Source organism: Actinia tenebrosa, unplaced genomic scaffold (genome assembly GCF_029948245.1).
Source record: "Actinia tenebrosa isolate PJP-AT-01 unplaced genomic scaffold, QUT_ActTen_1.0 PGA_scaffold2__45_contigs__length_23673736, whole genome shotgun sequence".
NCBI classification, from domain to species: domain Eukaryota; kingdom Metazoa; phylum Cnidaria; class Anthozoa; order Actiniaria; family Actiniidae; genus Actinia; species Actinia tenebrosa.
The window spans coordinates 15,546,607-15,569,197 of record NW_028292579.1 but is presented as its reverse complement, the minus strand read 5'-3'; the positions used below and the strand labels follow the sequence as shown (position 1 = coordinate 15,569,197).

Genomic DNA, 22,591 nt, shown 5'->3' with positions numbered 1-22,591 from the left:
ACGGCAACCGGAAGCGCCTCACAGCGGCTGCAAAGGAGGCTAGTGTTGGCAGCCATCACATAACAATAGATTTTTTTGTCATGGCTGCAATCACGTGATGCTGCAAAGCCTCTATAGGAGGACGCACCACGCCGTTGTGGATGGGTAATCACGAGGTTATTATTCTGGTCCCGGTTGTACGAAGCCTGGATAGCGGCTTTCCGATGGATAACTCTTATCCAGTGGATACATTTATTGGATAACAGCATCGACTTATCCACTGGATAAGGATTCATCCGCCGGATAGCGCTATCCAGGCTTCGTACAACCGGGCCCTGTTACAAGAGAGAAACTACTACAAAGGCCTGGAAGTGATTTAGTTTCATTTATATCCTGTAAAGTGCATTGTGGGATCTTATTATTATGCAAAATAGACATCTTTAAATCCCGCGTTTTGATTGGATGGGAGTGCGTACTTTATGATAGCACACAGCACGCGCCTGCAATTTCAGTTTTGTCATTCCTGTAATTTGTATTTTATAAAACAAACAAAAAACTTGCTTGCTGTGCTGTGTGGAGTCATAAAGCACTTGAGGATTGGCAGAACACCCGAGAAATGTCGAGAAGCACTCCGCTGCGCGTCGCGCTTCTCCTATAACACTTCTCTCGTGTTCTGCCAGCTTCATAACTGCACTTAGCACGCGCGCGCGTTTACTATTTCTTCAATATATATACACCTATTTCGAAAATCGTTGTCGCACCAAGAGCCTCAAGTAACAAGCCAAGGCTCCAAAGAACGTCGGTACTTTTAATTATAATTTATTTATTCATAGTTCATGCAAGTGGTTATAGCTCTCCACTAATTATCATCTCAAGCAGCCTTGCTTGGAGCAATTTGTGAAGTCAATAAACAAAAATGCACTAATAAATAATAATAAACTAATAAAAATAAACTAATTACAAATACCGGCGTTCTCTGCAGTCTTGGCTTGTTGCTTGAGGCGTTTGGTGCGACAACGAATTCTGAAATAGGTGTATATGATATGACATCACAGTGGCCATGTTGGTGTACCAAAAAAATACGTTTTCTATCCTCGTGGAACTGAACTTTATTTATGCCAAAACTATGCATAAGTTTTTATTAGTGCACCAATATGGCTGCCTTGTCACGTGAGTGAAAAAGCTTTGTCCACCACCTTCTTTACATTGGTTCACTTGTTAAACACACAGCATTCAATCGAGACCGGCTGTAAGGTAAAAATGTGAATAATCCTTTCAAACAGCCTCGATTGTGTGTGACCAGTAAACCGATGCATGGAAGGCGGCGAATAGTTATATCAGCTCAATCGGGAACCCTGTGTTAGCCGTTTCTTGCGAAAGTTTTTGATATTATGGTGTCAGGACAAGCGTTATATATCATGAACGCCTTCAAATAAATTTTCATTTTGCTAAAAAAATCTGTTTCATTTGAATTTTTTCAATAAAAGATTTACAAAAGGGATAAAAAACTCGTCTTGTGCTATACTGAGTTATATTAACGCGGGAAATCCTCAGAACCCTGAGAGGTGCGGAGAAACACTACATAACTCAGCCCTGGCGGACTCGGTGTCGTATCTAAGTTTTAGTTGTTTGTTGGTTCTCTCCTGTGCTTCGAGGGTTTTCCGGGTTCTCCGGTTTTTCCTCCCTTCACAAAGATCGATTTCTAAAGTCTAATTCGATCTATCGGCTGCCTTATCAATTGGGTTGCAAAACCTGTAAGACATTAAGCCGTCCACCCAGGAGTGGTAAACGCATTAGATAACTGAAAATTACTAACGTGGTAATCCCCGGGTATATATTGAAGCAACCTCGATAATACAGCCCACTATTGCACCAAAAAGATTCCCCCAAACCACAAGAGAAGAGAGGTACTTGTACAAAGCCTCGGTGATTATCTGCAAGAAACAAGAGAACAGTCCGTCATGCATCTGAGTGGAATAAGCGTAGTGTTACCATGGTGACTTAGTGATATAACAACAAGCGTACTTGCTGTTTTCATGGTGACTCAGCGGTCCACTCGATTACGCGGTACGCTCAATTAATTAAAAACCCACCTCTTATGTGCTAACCCCTTCCGTGTTAGCATAGGCCTCAATTACTAGTAGTAAGGTACTTTTGAGGGTGGTCAGTAATATAAGAGCTGTTTTCACATGCGTGGGTAACCTACAGCACTGACTTACAGCACGGTACGACATGCCGTAACATTCATTGAAATGGCTTCCCTTTATGTTAAGAATGGTTATCGTATATATGAGTACTGTGGGGAACGTACGGTACTGATTCACAGCACATACCCGGTACGAAATGCCTTAAGCATTGAAATGGCTTCCCATAAGAATGGTTCTCGTATGAGTTGGAAACATACGATACTGACTTACGGTAATGACTGTCTTACAGCACATACACGGTATGAAATGCCTTAAGCATTGAAATGGCTTCCCATAAGAATGGTTCCCGTATGAGTGGGAAACATACCGTACTGACTTACAGCACACACACGGTACAACATGCCGTAACATAGAAATGGCTTTCCATAAGAATGCTTATTGTATGAGTGGAAAAAATACGGTACTGACTAACAGCACGGTACGAAATGCCTTAACATTGAAATGGCTTTCCATTGTCTTCGAGTAATTTATCCAATCACAACGCGTGGTTACGGTTACGGTACGGCTACGAGTTTGCCTTTATCCTTTAACACTCTATTGAATCATGTTAGTATTCCTACCTGCTGTACTTGTTGTGGCGATATCTGTTGAGTTCTTGTGGCAATAACATCAATAATCTAAAACCAAAAGAAATTTTGTGTAGAATATTTATGTGCTCCAGTAAACGTCCGTAAAAGTCTTTATATTGTTGAAGTTGTGCATTCTTACCGTTGGTACTTGTAATTAGTATAATTCTAGACTTGAATATAGAGTTTGATTGAATATTGAGTGTGATTGGTCGAGCAACCCCTGATTATGAGACGATATAGACCCCTTGCAGCACGTTGGAATGCAGCTTACGATCAATTTTGAGGACATAACAATAGGTTTCCAATTCTCATGAGATTGTAATTCTTTTGTTTTGTCCTCCAAATTGAGTTGCTTTGACGTCACATGCAAGGGGTCTATTTTGAGGACATAACAATAGGTTTCCAATTCTCAGGAGATTCTTGACGCTGAAATGAGGCTAATCTTGAGTATATGAGTCTGTAATTAAGGAACACAGCGGTATTGTAGGGTAAATGGTCTATTTATATCGCTGTTACCTGCCCTCTAATTTTCTCTGTGTCACTGAGCTCTGATGACTGAAGTGAAGCAATAAGCTGTCGAAGGAAAGGAAAAAAATGAAAGCATGACCCAATCTCCTCTCTTCGCAACTGCCTTTCTTAATAGCCCACCTCCGAGATATGCTTCGCTTGTCACGCACAAAGGTTTCAGTATGAGGCTACGTGCTAAATTAAAATTATTTTTACCGCCTGTCACGAATGACTGAGCATTTAGCACGTAGCTAACGTAACTTGCAACGCGACGTTTTCTTGGTCTGCGATAAAACCAGATATGTCAGCGGTGATATGTAAGAGCTACACTCTGATTGGTCATTTGTGACAGTGTTTAGGGGCATTGCAGGTTGCTGGACGGATGTTACACGCTGCAACTTGCTTTGCAACGTTGCAAAAAAAGTAGAAGCTCGTTTGACGTTTGCAAAGAGGGGGCCAAGAGAATGTTCATTTTCTCTTGGGGGTGTTATACGCGCAATGTTTTCTGCAACTTGCAAAAACACTCTCGAAGCATAGGAGAGCCAACAAATAACTGTACTCATATACGACGCCGAGTTCGGAAATCAAATCGCCTTGGTGATGTGCAAGTGCTCTCACAAATACACCACCCCTGCTTCCCTGTCATTTTTTTGTGAATGTGTAGTTCCAGAAATTATCCATACCCACCCCACAGAGGAATTTGGATCTTGAAATTTGATTTCCGAAGGGTAGGGGTCAGAGAAAGAACAAAAATTACAGAGTTTTTATGGAAGAAAATTCGAACCACCGGGGGTAACGGGGGGGGGGGGGGGGGTGTCTTAAAAAAATTCCTCCGTGAGGAGGGTATGGATAATTTTTGGAACTACACAATGGTAGTTTATGTTATCTGGTGTAATATGCAGTCAAAATATTATCTTCAACAGGTGTTCAACTGAAACACTGAATCAGGGGGGGACTTACCAAGGGACTGGTGTAACTGCGCATGTCAGTGATATAACTCATTATCACAGGCCTGAGTCTTAACTTGGTCACTCCCAATGATTGTAACATAAGACCTATGAATGAAACAAATTTATTGACAGTAATTAACTCAATAATCCCCTTCACAGTTCCCTGTCCCTTGAAAGGTAAGCATGGCTCTCCATCAAAACGAGAACAACGTCCTTGCAATGATAGAGACCTTTTTTTAAATCCTGCACAATAATGCTAGCTCTTGCATAGACCCAGTATTGGAGATGGATGCTGCTAGTAATGGGCTCCTGATCTGGGAGTATGCTGGCTCACAGACCAAGTATGGGAGATGAATGCTCCTAGTATTGGGCTCCTGATCTGGGAATATGCTGGCTCACAGACCAAGTATGGGAGATGAATGCTCCTAATAATGGGCTCCTGATCTGGGAATATGCTAGCCCACAGACCCAGTATGAGAGATGCATGCTCCTAGTAATGGGCTCCTGATCTGGGAATATGCTAACCCACAGACCCAGTATGGGAGATGGATGCAGCTAGTAATGGGCTCCTGATCTGGGAATATGCTGGCTCATAGACCCAGTATGGGAGATGAATGCTCCTAGTATTGGGCTCCTGATCTGGGAATATGCTGACTTACAGACCCAGTATGGGAGATGGATGCTCCTAGTAATGGGCTCCTGATTTAGGAATATGTTGGCCAACAGACCAAGTATGGGAGATGAATACTCCTAGTAATGGGCTACTGATCTGGGAATGTGTTGACTCACAGACCCAGTATGGGAGATGGATGCTCCTAGTAATGGTCAACTGATCTGGGAATGTGTTGACTCACAGACCCAGTATGGGAGGGTTTACCTTCGGGCGAGGCCATCAACAAGTTTAATTTCTTCTCTACGATACTTGTTATTTTTTCTGAATTTAAGATATTAAGTAGACTTTGATCTGAAATAAAATGAGAAAAAAATGGACAATTAAAATAAACTTAGTGTTTGTGAAACTTCATTGAAAGGTGATGATCATGGGAATACTGACATGAAATATGCCAATGACATGGAAAAAAGTTCTATCCACATAGAAGTTGGGCGGTGATTTTCCATACTGATTATTCTAATGATAAAAGGGTCAATTTTACACCGTGAAATGATGAAAAAATGAAATTGAGTAAAAGAGGCTCTTTGGCTCTTTTACTCCGACAAAGGACTAGCATCCGAAACATCAGTTTGTTTTTTCATTTTTCATGGTGTAAAATTTACCCTTTTATCATTACTGTTTCATTAGAAACACTGACGCAGCTCACACAGCTAGTTTTTAGCTAGTTATCTCTTCTGATTTATTCTAATTAGAGCAAATCTACAACTTCTTGTATTATCTATTGATTCCATGTTAGTACTATGCAAGCAATATCACCAAAGAGGCTTGGGCTTATTGACTAACATTTTTCAAATTTCCTTTTTTAGTTATGTATATTCTACCATTTTGTTGAAGTGCAACCCATGAAGTTTGGTTTCAACCACTGTCAATAGACCTCTTCCGCTCTGACGTAATGTTTTCCCATTTCAGACCACATGTCATTCCCTAGAGTATCATTTCTTTGTTTAAGGTTTGCACTCGGTTGCACATGAGAAGACACATGAATATGGATACAGCTCAAACAAAGAATCTTATTCTCAAGGGAATGACACGTGGTCTGAAATGGGAAAACATTACCCCAAGCCGAAGAGGTCTATTAGACAACTGCAAGAAAAAATATCTTGAGGGAGATTTTGTACTCAATTTTAAAACTTTTAAAAAGATTTTAGATCTAAAATCTCCCTCAAGACATTGTTTATTTATTGTAGTTGTTTAATTGTCAGCGGTTGAAACCAAAACGCATTGATGATCACTAAAATGCCAGTCAGCAAACAATACATCAAACTTTGCTTGTTGCACTTCAATGGTAGTAAAACGCTTAGAATTATAATGCTTGGTACATAGGGTGTATAATGAAATGACCAAATGTTGTCTGTAAACCAAAACCCTTGGGAGGTTTGAGTGGGTCGGGTACACTGTATATTACTTATTTATCAGGCAGGGACAGGTAAACATGACTGTAGTTGGCCAGTAGTCACATCACATTTAACAAATCCAAGTCAGTTTTCTATGGGTCTCCCGGAATGGTCTGAACAGCAATCGAACATGAAATGACGTCAAAAATGATCCAAACTCAACAAAGTCAAAAGAATTGAACAAAAAGACAAATAAATAGTTTGAAAAAGCCATTTCATCCACTCGCTCAGTGCGCATGACGGATGTCGTAAGTACAAGCAGTTCTAGCCTCTAACCGACAATGGTTCTAAGCCAATCAGTGAGCGAAAAATTTCCAAGTTATGGTAAGATACCATATTCACCACTTTTACATTCCCATAATACATTGCAGCTCTGGGGCTGGCAACCAGTCGGAAAACTACAATAGTAATAAATGTAAGTCACTCCCCTGCTAGGTGGTTGTGTATGTGATTGGGGGCAGGATGGAGCCAGGGTAGGTCTTGCACGGTAATGATGTTTCACAGGACAAAACACTAGGGAATTAATAATGGGATTGCTTACCAAAGTTTTCTGAATCCAGTAAACAAAATATTTTGTTCTGCATATATCTCTTAACTTGTGAAGAAGAAAAGAAAGCTTCTATGATGAAGTCAGCTACAACTTCTCTCACAGTTACAAAGTACTTGAATAGTGCACCACTATGAAAAGAATGGGAAATGTAGAAATAAGCAAAGTATGGATCTTAGGGAATTCCCCTTTTCGGCACTAGCCGTCCGGGGTATAAACTGTTTTAGATTGTGTTACGGTCACCAAAAAGTTCGGACATCGTTCTCAGATTTCCGTACAAATGTACTGATTCTAAATGAACTATTGACTTGGTTAATGTTTAGTTAGTTCTCTAAATACAAGTAAATAATCATTTTTCTAGCTTGATTGAAGCTTTTCTTACAGCTGTTAAGAGAGCTAACTAAAGAAATCTACCTAAATTTTCTCTTTAAAGTCAGTGAATTTGTATGGAAATCTGAGAACGATGTCCGAACTTTTTGGTGACTGTAACACAATCCAAGCTAGCGCCGAAAAGGTGAATTATCTAAATAAGACAAGACACCATATTATCTCTAAGATAAACCTTACTTTCCGAGGAACAATGTTTTCCCATTACAGCCAAAATCTTATTCCCTCGAGAATAAGATTATTTGTTTAACTTGCATCCCTAGTCATGCATCTTCTCATGTGCAACAGTTCAACAAAGAAATGGTATAAGATATTCTCATACACATAATTATATATATCTCTCCTAATGGGCCAATAAACCCACCTAATATGTCCTTGAAGTCTCATACAGTATGAGACTTGGTAGCTCGTTTAAAGACCCATTGCCACTTATCGTGATGCACCGTGGTCACAGATGAATTTCGTGGTCCATGAAATTCAAAGATTCATATATTGAATAATAACTTCATATTAAATCCTTTTCCGACATAGCACTAAGGCACAAAAATGATTCATTTACATTCTTTTAAGAGTTTATTCAAAAGGTTAGAATTGTTTTTTCAGTGGTGACATGATTCAAAATGTAAACAAATTGTGATGCATCACGGTAAGTGGCAATGGGTCTTTAAGACTCAATTTTGAATAATTTGCAGCTGCATAAGTTGCTTCATATACTACGAGGATCAGCTCAATTTGATACATAATGACAGCAGTACAAATATATATTTCATATATATTCTCATACACATAAGGAAATGATATAGTTGGAAAGACACGAAGTTTGTTATGAGAAAACATTTGTATTGAATATTGTTTTTACTAAAGCAAACCATGATAATAAGCCTTTGAATTTTCTGTTTAAAGCCACTGCAATATAATTGACCCTTGACAGGAAGGAATGAGAAACTACTGTAGGTGCTCATGTGTCACTGGAAGACTAGGCAACGCATGTTGGTAGACAGGAATTGGTAACATTATTCATGAAGACCAAAAATAAAAGATTCTCATACCGACTCATTATATTATTTTTTTATTCAAAAAATGAAAAGATAGGGGCAAAATATGAGTAGGTGTTGAGTGACCATGAAACAATGGATTCAACTCAAGGTTGGACTTGGTGTAATATTTCAAAGCCGACAATGAGGACTGGATGGGATTTCAAGTCTATGCAATTAATTCCAGTCCAAGGCACAGCCACTAATTGCGCAGACTTGAAATCCCGTCCAGTCCTCATTGCGGCTTTGAAATGACTTCTCATACTCATTAATAATTTATAGGGAGCAAGGTTATTAATAGGCCATTTCATGGATCCCCTTACTCAACCTCAGCCTTGTCAGCGTGTAATTATTCTTCAGAATTTGACTACAGTCCGCAGTAACGAAAGGAATTTACACGTCAACGAACAATTGAAACACTTAAAAATTTCACAGGTTGTAGGCAATTTCTAAAGAATATATTACACGCTGACGAGGCTAAGGTTGAGTAACAGGATCCATGGTTTCCTCATGAATTATTAATGAGTATGAGAACTGTTCATACATTTACTGTACAGTGGAACCCCGTTAATCCAGCCACCGAAGGGACATTCAAAAGTGGCCGTTTTTAAGCAGGCTGTCAAAAATATGTTAAAAACGTGTTTTATTAATCAGTATGAAACTACTAAACAAATTAAGTGCAATAATGCATATTGTATTTTTAAATAATGTTTCTAAAACTTCTGATGCTATTGGAGCTCAGTTATAACTCAACTTTAGTAGTACTTTAAAACTTTAAATTACACAGTAGTACAGGACTGTAGATATAACAGTAGAACAGAGAAAACTGAGTACAGTAACAACTACTTTTTAAAATAGGCAGTTGACTTTGCTCTGTATAGACAAATGAAGCTTCCTTTGAAGCCATACTGACTCGAGGCTGGATATCACCCCAGACAGGCTATCGGCATGGCTCGTTTTAATACTGTACCGCTATAAAATAAATGCAAACATACTTTAGCTCATCGCGCTGTACGTGTTTCTCTGTTTGAATTTGTCGTGTTGATTCTGATCCTACAAAAAGCATTCTACTGTAGAATGTTAACCGAATGAATAAAAGAATCACAGATTTTGCAGCAATAACTTTTCAGTATTTACACTATATTACCGTATTAACGGGTGGCTGTATTAAGCGGGTGGCCATAAGGCGGGGTTCCACTGTATTTTATTAAGTCTAACCTTGACTCACAGATTTTTTTTACATGTTAAATTGTAAATATAATGTATAAAATGTTATCTGGAAAATTAAAAAACCTTCAACCTTGTTGCATACCTGCAAAATAATCGTGGAATTCTTGAAAAGATTAATTTCACAGCAATCCAGTTTGTAACACCACCTACCAAACAAACAGAATGTGTAACAGCCAGTTGACCAACACACTGATTAGTTGGTCCTCATGGAGCCAAGAGGTTCAAGGGATGAAAGGTGGCCAGACAAATCTCTTACTGACCCCACCCCACACCCCACATCCTACAATCAGTCCAGTTGGTAACACCACCTAAGATTTGTACAGCAAATCAGACGGTCTCAAGCACAATTCGGAATTTATAGGTACGAGTGATGTTTTGAAAGTTTTCAAAATTGGACGAGTCTTAAGGCGAGTCCAATTTGAGAACTTTCAAAACATTATGAGTATCTATGAATTCCGAATCGTACGAGAATATTGTGCGATTTTTTGTCCAATCAGAATCAAGTAATTTTGTTGAGTGTATTATGACTAATAAAATTTGCAACAACCCACAAACTGATAAGTTTGTCTAGGTCTGTTATCTGCAACTAGGTCACTGTTACCATGGTAATGTTAAAACAGTACCTGTAAAGCCAAACAATCCAGCTGCTCTGATGACTTGACAGACGACTCTAACTAAACAAAGAAAAAATTGATAATCATTTAATAATGCTATTTTTTTAATAGACCTATCCCGAATTCGCTTGACTGGTCACGAAACAATGGTTTCAAGTCAAGGTTGAACTTGATGAATAAAAGAATCAAGGTCAGTCTCGACTTCAAACCATTGTCTCGTGGTCAGTCAAGTGAATTTGGGATAGCTCTATTTAGTTTCTCTTGTTCAAACGTTCGCTGTCCTGTGAACTCGGTAGTTTAAATGTGAACTGCATGACCAAATTTGATTTTTCCCGGCAGTCAATTGAAAATAAATCAAAAAAATCAAAATATCTGAGTTCAAAGATCATTGAGTAGTACTGTAGTAACCCTCAGAAATTATGAATCTTTTCAATACTAAAATCATATAAAAACTTAAGTTGTCAAAAATGAATACTAAATGATATGTTTAAAAAAATCTTTATATTCAAGTGAATCAGAATAGAACGGAATAAAGTAAAGTAAATTGATGACAAAAATACAAGCAATAATGGGAATAAATGGGGGGAAAATGGAAATAGAATGAAAGAAATACAAGAAGAATCCCTTTGCATCAGCCGTCGGTTCCATAATTTCCCTCTTACCATTTCTAGTTGGTGTAGTTTCCTCTTTTAAAACTGGCACGAGTATAATACCAAGAACCATCATGAAGAATGACAAGAATGTGCTGACGCTGCTTTTGTTACACTGACAATGACAGATCAATGGAGTCTGTTATTACATGGAAGAAAATATAGAAAGACAAATTTTATGTTACTATGATCAATGGTTAACATTCTGACTATAAAACAAATAATTTATTAGCCTTTAATCCAAGTGGATCAACCATACACGTCACATGCATAGAGTACCAAAGCGTGACATCGCAAAAAACAAAATTTTGCTTTTGACAATTTTCGATCCTCAATTTTTGTGGAACATCAAGAAAGAAATTAACAAGCAAAATTTTAAGAATATCGGTTAAGAAGCAACGGAGATATGGCCGTTTGAATATAGAATTTCCCCATACAAATCATTGTATTTTCCCCCTGGTTCATTACGTAATTGTAATTGCTATTCAACCCATTCTTCTGAAATTTGGCGTGTTAGCGTTTTTTTTAATTTCCTATCGAAATCGAAATTATGATACAGTGAAAATAATATTTTGTGACGTCACCACTTTGGTACTCTATTTACCTAATTTTACCTGATAAATCTTCTTCATTAATAATGTGATAATGATACAGTACATGTCATTATCACTTGAATACTAACGAGGACGACTTCATCAGAGATAAAGTTGCACCCAAGTTTCGATGAAGACTTAGGTCAGTATCATCTACAATCTTCACTTCACTGTGCATTGATAACAGTACAAACCTCTACCGATCTATGAAGATTCAAGTTTTGTGATGTTTTTGGCCGCTCTAACTTCAACCAAAGGTTTGTGAATTATTCCAGAGTGTTTTAAGCTGTTCAATAAACTCGCAAATTGTGTTTCATCAGGTGATAAAACACTCTGACCTACTCATTTATTAAACACTACTTAAAATACTATGAAAATCACTGAACCGTGGAAAAAGCCAGAATTATGCCCATTTTTGTATGATTGCCCCAAATTATGTCTTTTTTTCTAGCTAACCCACTGCTTAAACTTGATAAAATGTTACATTTTCTATTTAAATTATGATGTCATGATGACCTCCATTTTTGACAATGAATCAATCAAAATGACACTCCACTCTCAATTGATACCCTAGCTCTGAAAATTCATTTTATTACTAAGATGGAATATTTTCGAAAATATGACAGATTTGATTTAAAATGGCACATCATATCTATGATGTATGAATTTCTGAATTTTATTTTTTACTATATTTTGATGATAAATCAACACTAATAGCCAGCTTGGGCTGTGAAAGTGACAAGAACAATAGGGTTGAGTAAATGATGTCATGTATGAATGAGCCAATTCCAAAGGTGCACCCACCAACCCTCCCCTTCCCGACTACCAACTAAGGCCCTGTCCATACGTATCCGGAAATTTTTGTATCCGCAAATTATTTTTTGCGGATACGAAAATGTTTGCGTCCACACGCAGCGTATTCAAATCGTTTTCACTGTCCACACGTATCCGTTTTCGTAAAATTTGCAGATACGGACACAAACATTTGCGGACACGTGTTGACGGGGCCTAAGTGTAACGGCCCTTATCTAATTTGCATAATTTATTTCATTCTCAGGCTTTCCTTGTGGGTAATTTGATTCAAAACCTGGTTTATGTGCTTATGTTCATGCTTTGAATTTTAAAAAACGAAAATGCCCAAGTTGCTTAAAATCTGGGATGTCACAAAAGAAATGGTAAGGTTAATAGCTAAATAATTTTTTTCAAACTAAGGTTTATGGGAGAGAGGGGTGGGGTGGGGGTTGGTTTTGGTTCCAACTTACCTGTTGATCATTAGATAGCTGCATATCACTCACTGATAACGAACCATAAGAGGGCAAGTCATCCATTATTAATCCTCTGTGGATCTCTTGACTAGCATACTCGCAGCTGTTGGTGTTATTAATAGCTTGATTACAGTGTGAGGGGCTACCTTCATCGCTAACCACTTCAAGCCCAGCGTAGCCGATGAATGAACGAAACGACGTCCCAAACCTTGTCTTTTGTCTCGTTGACATATCAAACGAACAACCAGCGAGGCAATAAACTAGGCCTGTTTCGTTTTCACGTTCGTTTTACCTTTTAATTTCAGATAAAATGTCATGTTGTTTTCGTAATAAGATAAATGCAAGCGAAGAAAAGTAAAAGATGAGTGAGCGGTCCAATTGTACAGCGATATTGTATTAAAAACACTTCCCAGTAGTCCTTTGGGGTCTTATTCAAGATGGCGGATTCAGTCACAAGCTACGATTTTGCCCCACCATCAAAACTGCTTAGCCTGGAAAATGTTATCAGCTTCGACGAAAAGATCATTTTAGGATAGTCTTGATGATGAGCTTGCTGATAGAAAGTCAGAAGTATGGATGTGGAAATCATCTATCAGATCAAAATCACAGGTAGCCCAACTTTGACATTAGTACTGTAGTAGAGAATACCAACTTGCCAACATCCTAAGAACGCGCGCTCTGATTAGTAATTGTTAAATAATGTTAGCCAATCAGAATCGAGGTGTCACTTTTCCACCAAATGAAAAAAAAGTTAGTCAATTTTTACTTGCTTCATGACTGTCACCTCAGTTTTGCAGTGACGTCAGTTCTACATCACTATTTTAGGTCAGTTGGATGGACTAACTGAATACCCTGTATAACATACCTATAGCTATGTAGCTCAGTATAGCCTGAACACTGAAGGATTGTTCGTATCATACAGGATTTGTGGAGAGGTGTGCGACTTGCACAGCAACTGGGAAATTAAGAGAAAAAAGCCTGGAGGGGGCGGGGGGTTGGGTATTATTTTTGTTTTGTTTAAAGATTTTATCGCTTGTGCTTGTTTGGCCCTGTTGCGCAAGCTTAATACTCTTGTGTATGCTAGATTGGTTGTATTTAAAACTTTGGTGTGTTCAAATTGTTCCCACATGCTAGTAAGTTGTTTTCAAAACACAATATCTTCCATGTTAACCCTGAAATGATTGTGCTAGGTTGTAATATAAAAACAATTCTTGAGTCGACAAAACGAACCATTTATTCATAAATAAAAAGAGTGACGTTAAAGAAAAGTAGAGACTTGTCATAGTATAACTTAACCTTTTCTTATCCTGTGCTCCTATCTATGAATGTGGTCAAGCACAACTTAGCTACTGCTTAGTGTTCTGCAAGAAAAAAAATGCTAGCAACCAACATGACCAAGAGATGACGGGTTACTGTGGCAACAGTTGTACCACTACTGGGTTCCAAATATCCTTTAATTTCATAAAGATCAGCATCACAGGCCACAAGACTGTGCACCAGGCTATTAGAGTCGCGAAGGGTGCAGTTGCCATGGTTACCAGATGTCATCTTTTTGAACTCAAATGATTTGCATCTGAAATGTAAAGGAATTATGATGCTATTGTTAAGAGTTCTTTATTACATTAATTATTGCTGAAATGAAAAAATATCAAAGAATAAGGGCAGATACTTTTTTTTTGTTTGTAGGGGGAGGCCTGAGGCTTTAGAGGAGAGGAATTTTACTGAAGTAAAAATTTAAACTTTTGTGAAAGTTCAAGTCTTTTCATTTGGATAAAAGCTGTTTCCTTGTTGACTTAGAAAGAAGGTTATGAATTTCTTACTGAGTGAAAGGGGGACTGGCAACAGACATTAATTTTCTAAAAATCCACTGGAATTCCCTTTCGACCCCTAATTAAAACATACCTTTCCTAAGCAGTAAGAATTAATGTGCAACTCTATGCCTTTCAGTAACCTACCTTGGAGAACTCATGCTTGTACACTCAGAACTACATTGAGACAGTGTCTTCATGTACTTTTTGACATCAGTATTTGACGAATAGTCCAGACATTTCCCAGCATGGTAGGTGAATCTCTTTGGAGCTTGATAAAAAGGCAAAACGAAAAACAAAAAAAAACCAACATAAATAACCTGGTAGAAAATGTTATTGGTAAGAAAGAAAATTTTTGTCACTGGATGTAATTAGGTCTGTTTGGTATAGAGAGTGAGGGGAAAACTGCAGAACTCTGGACACAAGACCACACTTCAAACTCTAGAACTGGCTTCTTACGATCCAAGCACACACTTTAAATGTCATGCTTGCTCAATATTTATGCATCTGATTGACAATAGACCCTTTTCGAGTTCCAATAATTACTGCTGTGTTTCTTGATTACGGACTCATTTGCTCAGGCTAAGCCTTGATTTTGTGAAGAATATTCACATTTTCCAGTCAAGGTCTGTCAAGTTTCAAAGTGTTCGTATTGTTGAACTTGTGCATTCTGTACTTTACCGTTGGTATTTGCAAGTAATTAGACATTGATGCAAGGCTTAACCTGAGCAAATGAGTCTGTAATCAAGAAAGACAGCAGTAATTTTGAACTTGAAAAGGGTCTATTAAGCTACTAGGTTAGTCACATCTAGTTTACATAATGGTCTTCAGCAACTGGGAGTAGGGATGGTGAAAGCTTAATTCCTCTCCGATCTGCTGCCTATTTTTTTTTTGCATTATGTGGCTAATACAGCATTTGACAGTTTTACATAAATGTCAATCATTACTAATACATTGCACTGCTTGGAGAAAAACCTTGCCACATTGGGCAGCCAGCAGTTAGCTCAGCTGGTACAAGCGTCTATTTGTTGTATGGGAGGTTGTGGTTGAACCCTCAGCAGGGTTAACACTTAGGGTCTGTAAGTAGCTGAGAACTGCCTTTGTAATTGCCCTATTTCACTATGACGTCACATCAAAACAATCTATTGTTTAAACGCAAAGAATCATGGTCATTGGAGGGGGTCAAATCAATGCAAATTCACCAAAAGTTGTTCTAAAACCCGTATCAATCCACGAAGAGAAGTAGAATAGCCAGCAAACGCTCAGAATATTTTTTAGTACATATTAACACATATTATATGATTATGATTTATATAGCGCCCTTTAATATGTGGATATAATCAAAGGCGCTTTACATGAGTTGTGAATGACAGATTGCTTTATGCAATTTACAAGCATGAGAGATGGTTAGTATGAAGTGTAGGCAATGAGGGTGGTCACTGCCAGGGTTTCTTTTTATGTCCTCAGTGGTTCTTTTATGTCCCCCATTTTACTGTAGGTTAGGAAGGGTTAGGAGACAGGGCCTACGGTTTAAAGTCCTTTTCCGAAAAGACTTGAAGGTCTAACCATTTGCAGATATTATTACAAAGGCAGCACCTTCTCCTCAGTTATTTTAAGACCCTGAGTGTTGGTCCGGCCGAGGCTTGAACCATGACCTCCTGCACAACAGACCGACGCTCTTACCAACTGAGCTAACAGGGTGGCGGTTATATCTGAGAACCAGGCCATTTTAGATTAAACTGTTTCGCTAGGAGCATATTTTGTTGAATTTTCTATTGGATTTGGTGATTCTATCCCCCACATAAACAAGCAGTGACGTCATAGTGAAATAGGGTAATTACATCTGTAAATAGTTAGAACTTCATGTGGCTTGGATGACTACACTAATGGTACTCACATCCCTAATCAACGTTATTACCTAGAGATAAAGGAGGACCACACAAGTTTATCAGTTTAAGTTCAAGTGTCATTGTCCATACACAAAGTTTATTGATCGATTCATTTTACTTGAATAAAGCTGAACATTTATACTTACTGGTGCAGTTATATCCCTCCCAGTCACTGGTGCATGAACAATTGTAGGCATCAACACCTGGACTGCAAGTCCCAGAGTTCTGGCATGGGTTGTCAAACTTGCAAGGGTTATACCCTACAAAAGTAAACATATAGTATTAAAATGTATAAATGAATATTTTTAGACCATCACTCCCTGTGAGGGGCTCTTCCTCAAGGTTCAATCGGCAAGTACTACCATGTCCTATGTACTATGTTCACTATGGAGACTAAGCTCACAAGTTGGTTTTTATGCACTTGGGAAAACCAGAGTATTCAGAAAAAATGAACAAAAAAACACAACTCAAATATGCAGTTATGAGAATAACTGAACTGGCACGCCAAGGCTTTAACTCACACATGGAAAGACAGAGTCTTAATTGCATTTCTACATACATACTTACAAGGGAGAATGTAATCAAACCCATGGTCTTTAGAAACACAATTTCCACTGGCATTAAGGCAGACCTTAATGTGAAAGCTTATGTTTTCATAGTTAGAAAAAGACACTGAATGCCCATTGGTCAAATGTGCTTGCGAGTTAATGCTATTGCAACAGGAAACATTTTCTCCAGCGGATGCATAAATACACTGTACAAAAGATGCGTTGTTTTTTGTGATATCAGGCTTATATGAAGGAATTTCAGATTCCACTGCATTTCCTCCTCCTTGCAATTTTATCTTGAGAGTTACCATGCAATAAGGATGGTCACATGGTGAATCCCAAAGGAAATTGAGACATTTTCTTCCTTTCAGTCCTTGTATTCTCCCATTTGTTGGCACAGGAATTGATTGAGCTTCTATTTCTGAAAAAAAAAAGGAAAAAGAATGATTATATTTCAGTACATTTTCTTAAACTTTTAATTCTCAGGGGCTATTTAGGTGCCATTAAAGACAGTAGTGCTACATAGTTGATAAGGACTTTCTTACCGGCGTTTTCATTGCTACGCGGTCACCCCAGACGAAAATCGTGACGTGCACTTTGCAATAGACAGCCATCAATCAAACAAGTTGATGTCATTTACACATGTTTGGATTGGCCCAATGAGTGTGGCTCATAATATTTGCGAACAATCGGCTTTTGAATCACACACGCCCCTCCTCCACAGGCCCCCCACCCCTTCCCCCCTCCTCTCCCCATTTGGGCCGCTTTGCAGGCTACGGCGGTTTCCACAACGCACACCTACCCTTACCTATGACTATGACCCCACCATAGTTAATCGATTAACTATGACCCCACGAACCACCATAACACACTTTGTAAATCGATCACAATGATCATTGGCTAGCTTGACCTTGAGGTCGTTGGTTGGAAAGGACGTTTACTTTTAAGATAAGTGAGCTCTAGCTAGTATCTATTTAGAAACAAACATATACTGATCAGTGAACTCTTTAATGTCTACGAATAAGTGAAACAAACACACCGATACAATTCAGCTTCCACCCATTTTGTTTTGTGCTCAGTGTTTGTACTGTATGTCAATACGTGTCTGGTTCGTCTGTATCTGACTTGTAGTTGTCCATGAAAATTCTGAACTGATTATTTTTTTCTTGTAATTACTCCGCATGGCCCAGACATTGAGCTCGATTAGTTTCTAAAACTAGAATATTTCTAAATGTCTGTGCTCTCATCAACTGATATACCAAATAAGATAATTTTTGTACTTAATTTACTTTCTTTGGGCACAATAAAGTTATTTTTGTTGTTGTCGTATTGAAACACAACCCAATCCGTCTGTCCTAGCGCCTTTGAGCGAACAATGGGTTTTCCTTCGATCATAGTAGAGTAGTTTGAATAATTGCGAGGGAATTTTGCGATTTTTTTTACTCCTTCGTATCGCGTCAAATACGCTCGGATATTTCTGAATTTAGCACATGTATTAAGGTCAAACACTTAGGCTTTCAATGGTGTATTCGAAATTTTAGTCGGGTTTGCCGTTACGGTCCGATTTCGTAACAGATGGTTTTTCGCAATATTCGCATTGTTCTCCTGCTGTTCGTTTAAAGATCGATCGATTTCCATAAAACTTTAGATTCTTGGTAAAGAGTTTGGAGAAAATTTATCGGTTGCAGGTAGTTGGGCTGTAAAAACTGAGCTAGCACAAGGTATTTTTGACTCGGTATAGCAAGTTAAAAGAATTAGGCAAAATTCTCTCGCAATTATGCTTGCGCCATCTCACTAGTTTGTTCGAACCCTTGAGCACACATTATAAAGGCTGCTTTTAATAACTTGGAATCGTACAAATTTCAATAAAGATAACATTTCATTTTAGAACTGAGTTGTGGGTTTGTTCGCGTGACGTTTGTTCTTTGATAGGCCAACCGAACCTTAGTCAGCGGGCTGTGAAGTCAAACAGTTTAGAAACTGTAATGATGAAAAGGTAAATTATACACCGTGAAAAGATGAAACAACTTACTGACGTTTCGGACGCTAGTCCTTCGTCGGAGTAAAAACTCTTCAGTTTAGAAACTGTGTTTAGAACTACGTTACAATGTAAGTAAAGGTCACCCACCTGAAAGTAAGTTGCCAAGTGCAAAAAACACGGAGAGTGTAATGAAGACTCTATCCATCGCGAGACAGTTGAAGTTGGAAAAATAACTAGCTTGAAAGGATATTTGTTAAATAGCATTTGTCAGCAGGGTGCGTAGTGTTATCTCTTAACCAATCATAGCCTCGTCAAAAATATGAAAGGCATTTTTTGACCTTAGGTATGGTAATTCCATAGTATAGTAGTAATAAATTATGCGTTCGGTGTGTATATAATGAAGTAGAGAGAATAAGAGAAAAATATCAGAAAAATATCAAATTCCCTTGGCAGGATTCGAACCCAAGTCTTCGGTATTCTAGTCCGATGTGTTAACCACTACACTACAAGGACCAACCACGCTGGTAACGCAGCCAGAATATGAAATGTAGGGTAATCGTGAGGATCCCAGAGACGTGGGTTCGAATCCTGCCAAGGGCATTTGATATTTTTCTCTTGTTCTCTCTACTTCATTATATGCACACCGAACGCATAATTTATTACTACTATACTATGTCTATTCTTTGCGTACATATTTACGGTGTTCAACTTATCTATAGAGAAAAAATATCGCTCTGGGATCCTCACGATTACCCTACATTTCATATTCTGGTGTAGTGGTTAACACATCGGACTAGAATACCGAAGACGTGCGTTCGAATCCTACCAAGGGCATTTGATATTTTTCTCTTATTCTCTCTACTATGGTAATTCCAATTGTTTTTAGGAGATTTATGCTAGCAAAGGGGATTACATAACAATGAGAGCTACAAGCTTCAAAGTCGGTGTCCACTGGTAGAACGAAGCTTAAATAACAAAAACAAGAAAGCATCATGGATTATAATGAACGATGTGTATTGTTCTACATGTGAGCTGCGTTCTTTGTTTTATCTCGCCATTCATTGTTTGTTCATCCACTTCCAGGCTTCGTTCTGCCGGTTGTGGATTTAACCTGGATTAGAATAATACTTTAATTAATTCAAAAAAAGTGAAAAATTATTCCTACAGTTGGTACTATCCCGGGGGGGGGGGGGGGAGACGGGTTTTCAACAGATTGCAATCAGTATTTACTAACGTATTTATTGTTTTTGTGCCGGCAGAAAGCGTAGCCTATTCGCCAGACAAAATTGACCAAATCGTTAACCCTATCCCAGACTAAAATGATACCCTATCCCAGACAAAATGTCAAAAAATGATACCCTACCCCAGACCCAAAAGCCGAAAAACCATACCCTATAGGGCGGCACATACCCGTATAGCAAATATAGGGAAGTACCCCCCCCGGGGTACTATCGTCGTGTGCGGATTAACGAAGTACGTCATAGGTTTTCGAACACACGAGTGGGACTTAGAAAATTTGGTTCTCCTCACTTAGAAAAAAAATTAAGTGAAGACACTGTAACGTTTGCCTTTCCCTTTTATTCTCTTATCATACTCAACATACACAAAACCAGTCGACTCACTCGCACACACACTAGCCTCGTGCTCCAGGTCACATTTTGTCCCCCACTAGGGGAGGGGTACGTCAGTCGCTACAACACCAAGATTCGAACTCGGTACCTTCGGCACCAAAGAACCAATACTATGCTAACCCCAACCCCATCCCTAAACCTAACCCCTAGACCACGAAGCGCATTCGGTTGGGTGGTCTCATTTTTTAATTATATTTAAACGATGTATCATCAGCGCGTGGACATAAATATTTATTATAGTTTAATTTATGCTATTGTAGGGTACGACTACTAGCCGATTACTCGAAATTTGAATTTGAATAAAATTACCCTGACAATTCTGGTACACGACGATACAACCCTAAAGGTCCTCAAGCTTTTTGTCTAGCTTGGCCAATACTTTATTCATGATACCCGTGCTCTTCGTGGCCTGTTCACACATGGACTTGTGGGCTACTTGGGCTTCATAGATTGCTTCTTTCTAGCTTTTCTTCCGTTTAGCCGGTTGGTCGTCACCCGATTCACCTGTCGACGTATATATATATATATATGTGCGTGTATGTATATGTATGTAAGTGTGTGTGTGTGTGTATATACAGTCAATTCAAAAAACGTTGTCGTCGACCGGCTCAAGCCTACGCGACTGGATAATATAATATTGTGTAATATTAGTTTAAGCTCTAATTTGTATCCTGACGTAGTTCTGAGAGAAATTATCAGCGAATTTTAGAATAATGGAAGATCTAGTAAGATTGACTAGAAAACTGCGATGAAAAGTGCGCATCAAATGTTTACCCCCGTCTTATGTATTATACGTTTTCAGAAAATCGCATAAGTCGATTACCTTCAAAATGTTCCTTTTAAAACTAGATACAGAGTAAAACTAAATGAGCAATGACTTTTGTGAATATATAGCTCTGAAATATTGACTTCGGCCGTATCAAATCCATTGATTAGTTTTGAAGTAGATTTATGCACTATATTTAAATAATCTCAAATATCTCATAATTAGCTAGATAGATTTTTTCAAAAATCCCTACAAATGGAGGCATCTAGTATATAATTATGTGGTACGAAGCATTCTAGTGTTGAACGCTCTGCAAGGCTAACATTGCTCTCTAAACGAAAACAAATATTTCATCATAATCACGTGTTATGACGTCCGATCTCATTAAAAACTGCATCCAACATTAATTAAATCTTTATGTGACTTATGTGCAAAAAAGATTTGCAATTGGATAAAACACGTTTATGTATCAGCGTTCCAAACGTGGAAGGTAGCGGTCAAGCGTGAGGGGGTCCAGCCACCTTTGAAAAATTTTATTTTATAGTTATATTTTAAATTGTTATATACTTTTTATCTCGCCAATTTATAAATTTTCTGTATAGCAGGTCCACATCAGCCTTCGGCTGCCAATGAATTTATTGCTATCTGCAATATCTGTAATATTAACCTGCTTTATCAAATAAAGGATTGATTGATTGATTGCCTCGACAAACTCAGCCATCTTTTCTCGTCTTCGCTGTTCCGGTGTTCGTTTTTGAGCATATTTCATTTGATCATCAAGTATTCTTGAACTTGTTTTCGTTGCGATTTTTCTCTGTCTGGTTCTCTCTTGCCTTGCATCCTCTATTTGCTCTCGCTACCGCTTCATGTTTCAACTCCTCTCTCACGATTCTCTTCAGGCGGCGAATGGCAGTGGCTGAATCTTTTTCAAGATATTAGCCCAATAGACGAGAAGATAAAGGCACATAGTGGACATAGACATTTCCGCCTCATTTACACGCAAATGATATGCGACACACTCTGGCCACACTCGATTTCTCCAGACTGGATTCTTAGGTAGCACACATGATTCCCAAAGCTTTCGTTTGATGACACCAATCAGGTCTGGGATGGCGCTTTGGGTCTGGGGCAGGGTATCATTTTTTGACATTTTGAACTTTCTGAATAACAAGATTTTAGCCTTGTACAACAGCCTTTCTTCAAGAAAATAGTTTTTTGCGCTCACTGCTTGAATACAAAAAGGATTCTCTCTTAAAGCGTATAAAACGGCTGCTCATGTCTCTGTATTGTGATATATAAAATAACTGTTATGAATATCGCGTTCTGATTGGTTTGGAAACGTGCTTAATGAGAGCTCATTGCACGCGCG

General features: G+C 38.4%; 2 protein-coding genes across 3 annotated transcripts; both read right to left on the bottom strand.

The window, feature by feature from the left end:
• Positions 1–349: 349 nt before the first annotated feature.
• LOC116289312 (uncharacterized) lies at positions 350–13,050 on the bottom strand. Of its 2 annotated transcripts, none has more exons than XM_089034647.1 (10): positions 12,597–13,050; positions 10,754–10,856; positions 10,101–10,151; positions 9,560–9,623; positions 6,821–6,957; positions 5,090–5,176; positions 4,223–4,317; positions 3,272–3,328; positions 2,747–2,803; positions 350–1,913 (listed from the first exon to the last, which is right to left on the bottom strand). In XM_089034647.1, exons 1-10 carry the CDS (start codon positions 12,828–12,830, stop codon positions 1,791–1,793), a joined length of 1,008 nt encoding a protein of 335 aa, XP_088890773.1. In that variant the 5' UTR covers positions 12,831–13,050; the 3' UTR covers positions 350–1,790. The 2 variants fall into 2 exon arrangements, with proteins under 2 accessions (XP_088890773.1, XP_031552060.1); XM_031696200.2 differs by having other exon boundaries at positions 10,754–10,880; positions 12,597–13,046.
• Positions 13,051–13,815: 765 nt separating this feature from the next.
• LOC116289304 (uncharacterized) lies at positions 13,816–19,114 on the bottom strand. Its single transcript, XM_031696194.2, has 5 exons — positions 18,973–19,114; positions 16,864–17,265; positions 16,443–16,556; positions 14,555–14,678; positions 13,816–14,172 (listed from the first exon to the last, which is right to left on the bottom strand). Exons 1-5 carry the CDS (start codon positions 19,028–19,030, stop codon positions 13,953–13,955), a joined length of 918 nt encoding a protein of 305 aa, XP_031552054.2. The 5' UTR covers positions 19,031–19,114; the 3' UTR covers positions 13,816–13,952.
• Between the last annotated feature and the right edge of the window lie 3,477 nt (positions 19,115–22,591).

Excerpts from the sequence above, each read along its gene's own strand:
- LOC116289312 (XM_031696200.2), bottom strand. The coding sequence starts at position 12,830 with ATGTCAACGAGACAAAAGACAAGGTTTGGGACGTCGTTTCGTTCATTC. Across the intron at positions 9,624-10,100 it reads TGGATTGTTTGGCTTTACAG|GTGGTGTTACAAACTGGATT; the intron begins GTACTGTTTTAA and ends TTTGTTTGGTAG. Across the intron at positions 6,958-9,559 it reads ATTCCACGATTATTTTGCAG|TGGTGCACTATTCAAGTACT; the intron begins GTATGCAACAAG and ends TTCTTTTCATAG.
- LOC116289304 (XM_031696194.2), bottom strand. The coding sequence starts at position 19,030 with ATGGATAGAGTCTTCATTACACTCTCCGTGTTTTTTGCACTTGGCAAC. Across the intron at positions 17,266-18,972 it reads ACTTGGCAACTTACTTTCAG|AAATAGAAGCTCAATCAATT; the intron begins GTGGGTGACCTT and ends TTTTTTTTTCAG. Across the intron at positions 16,557-16,863 it reads GTTTGATTACATTCTCCCTT|GGTATAACCCTTGCAAGTTT; the intron begins GTAAGTATGTAT and ends TTACTTTTGTAG.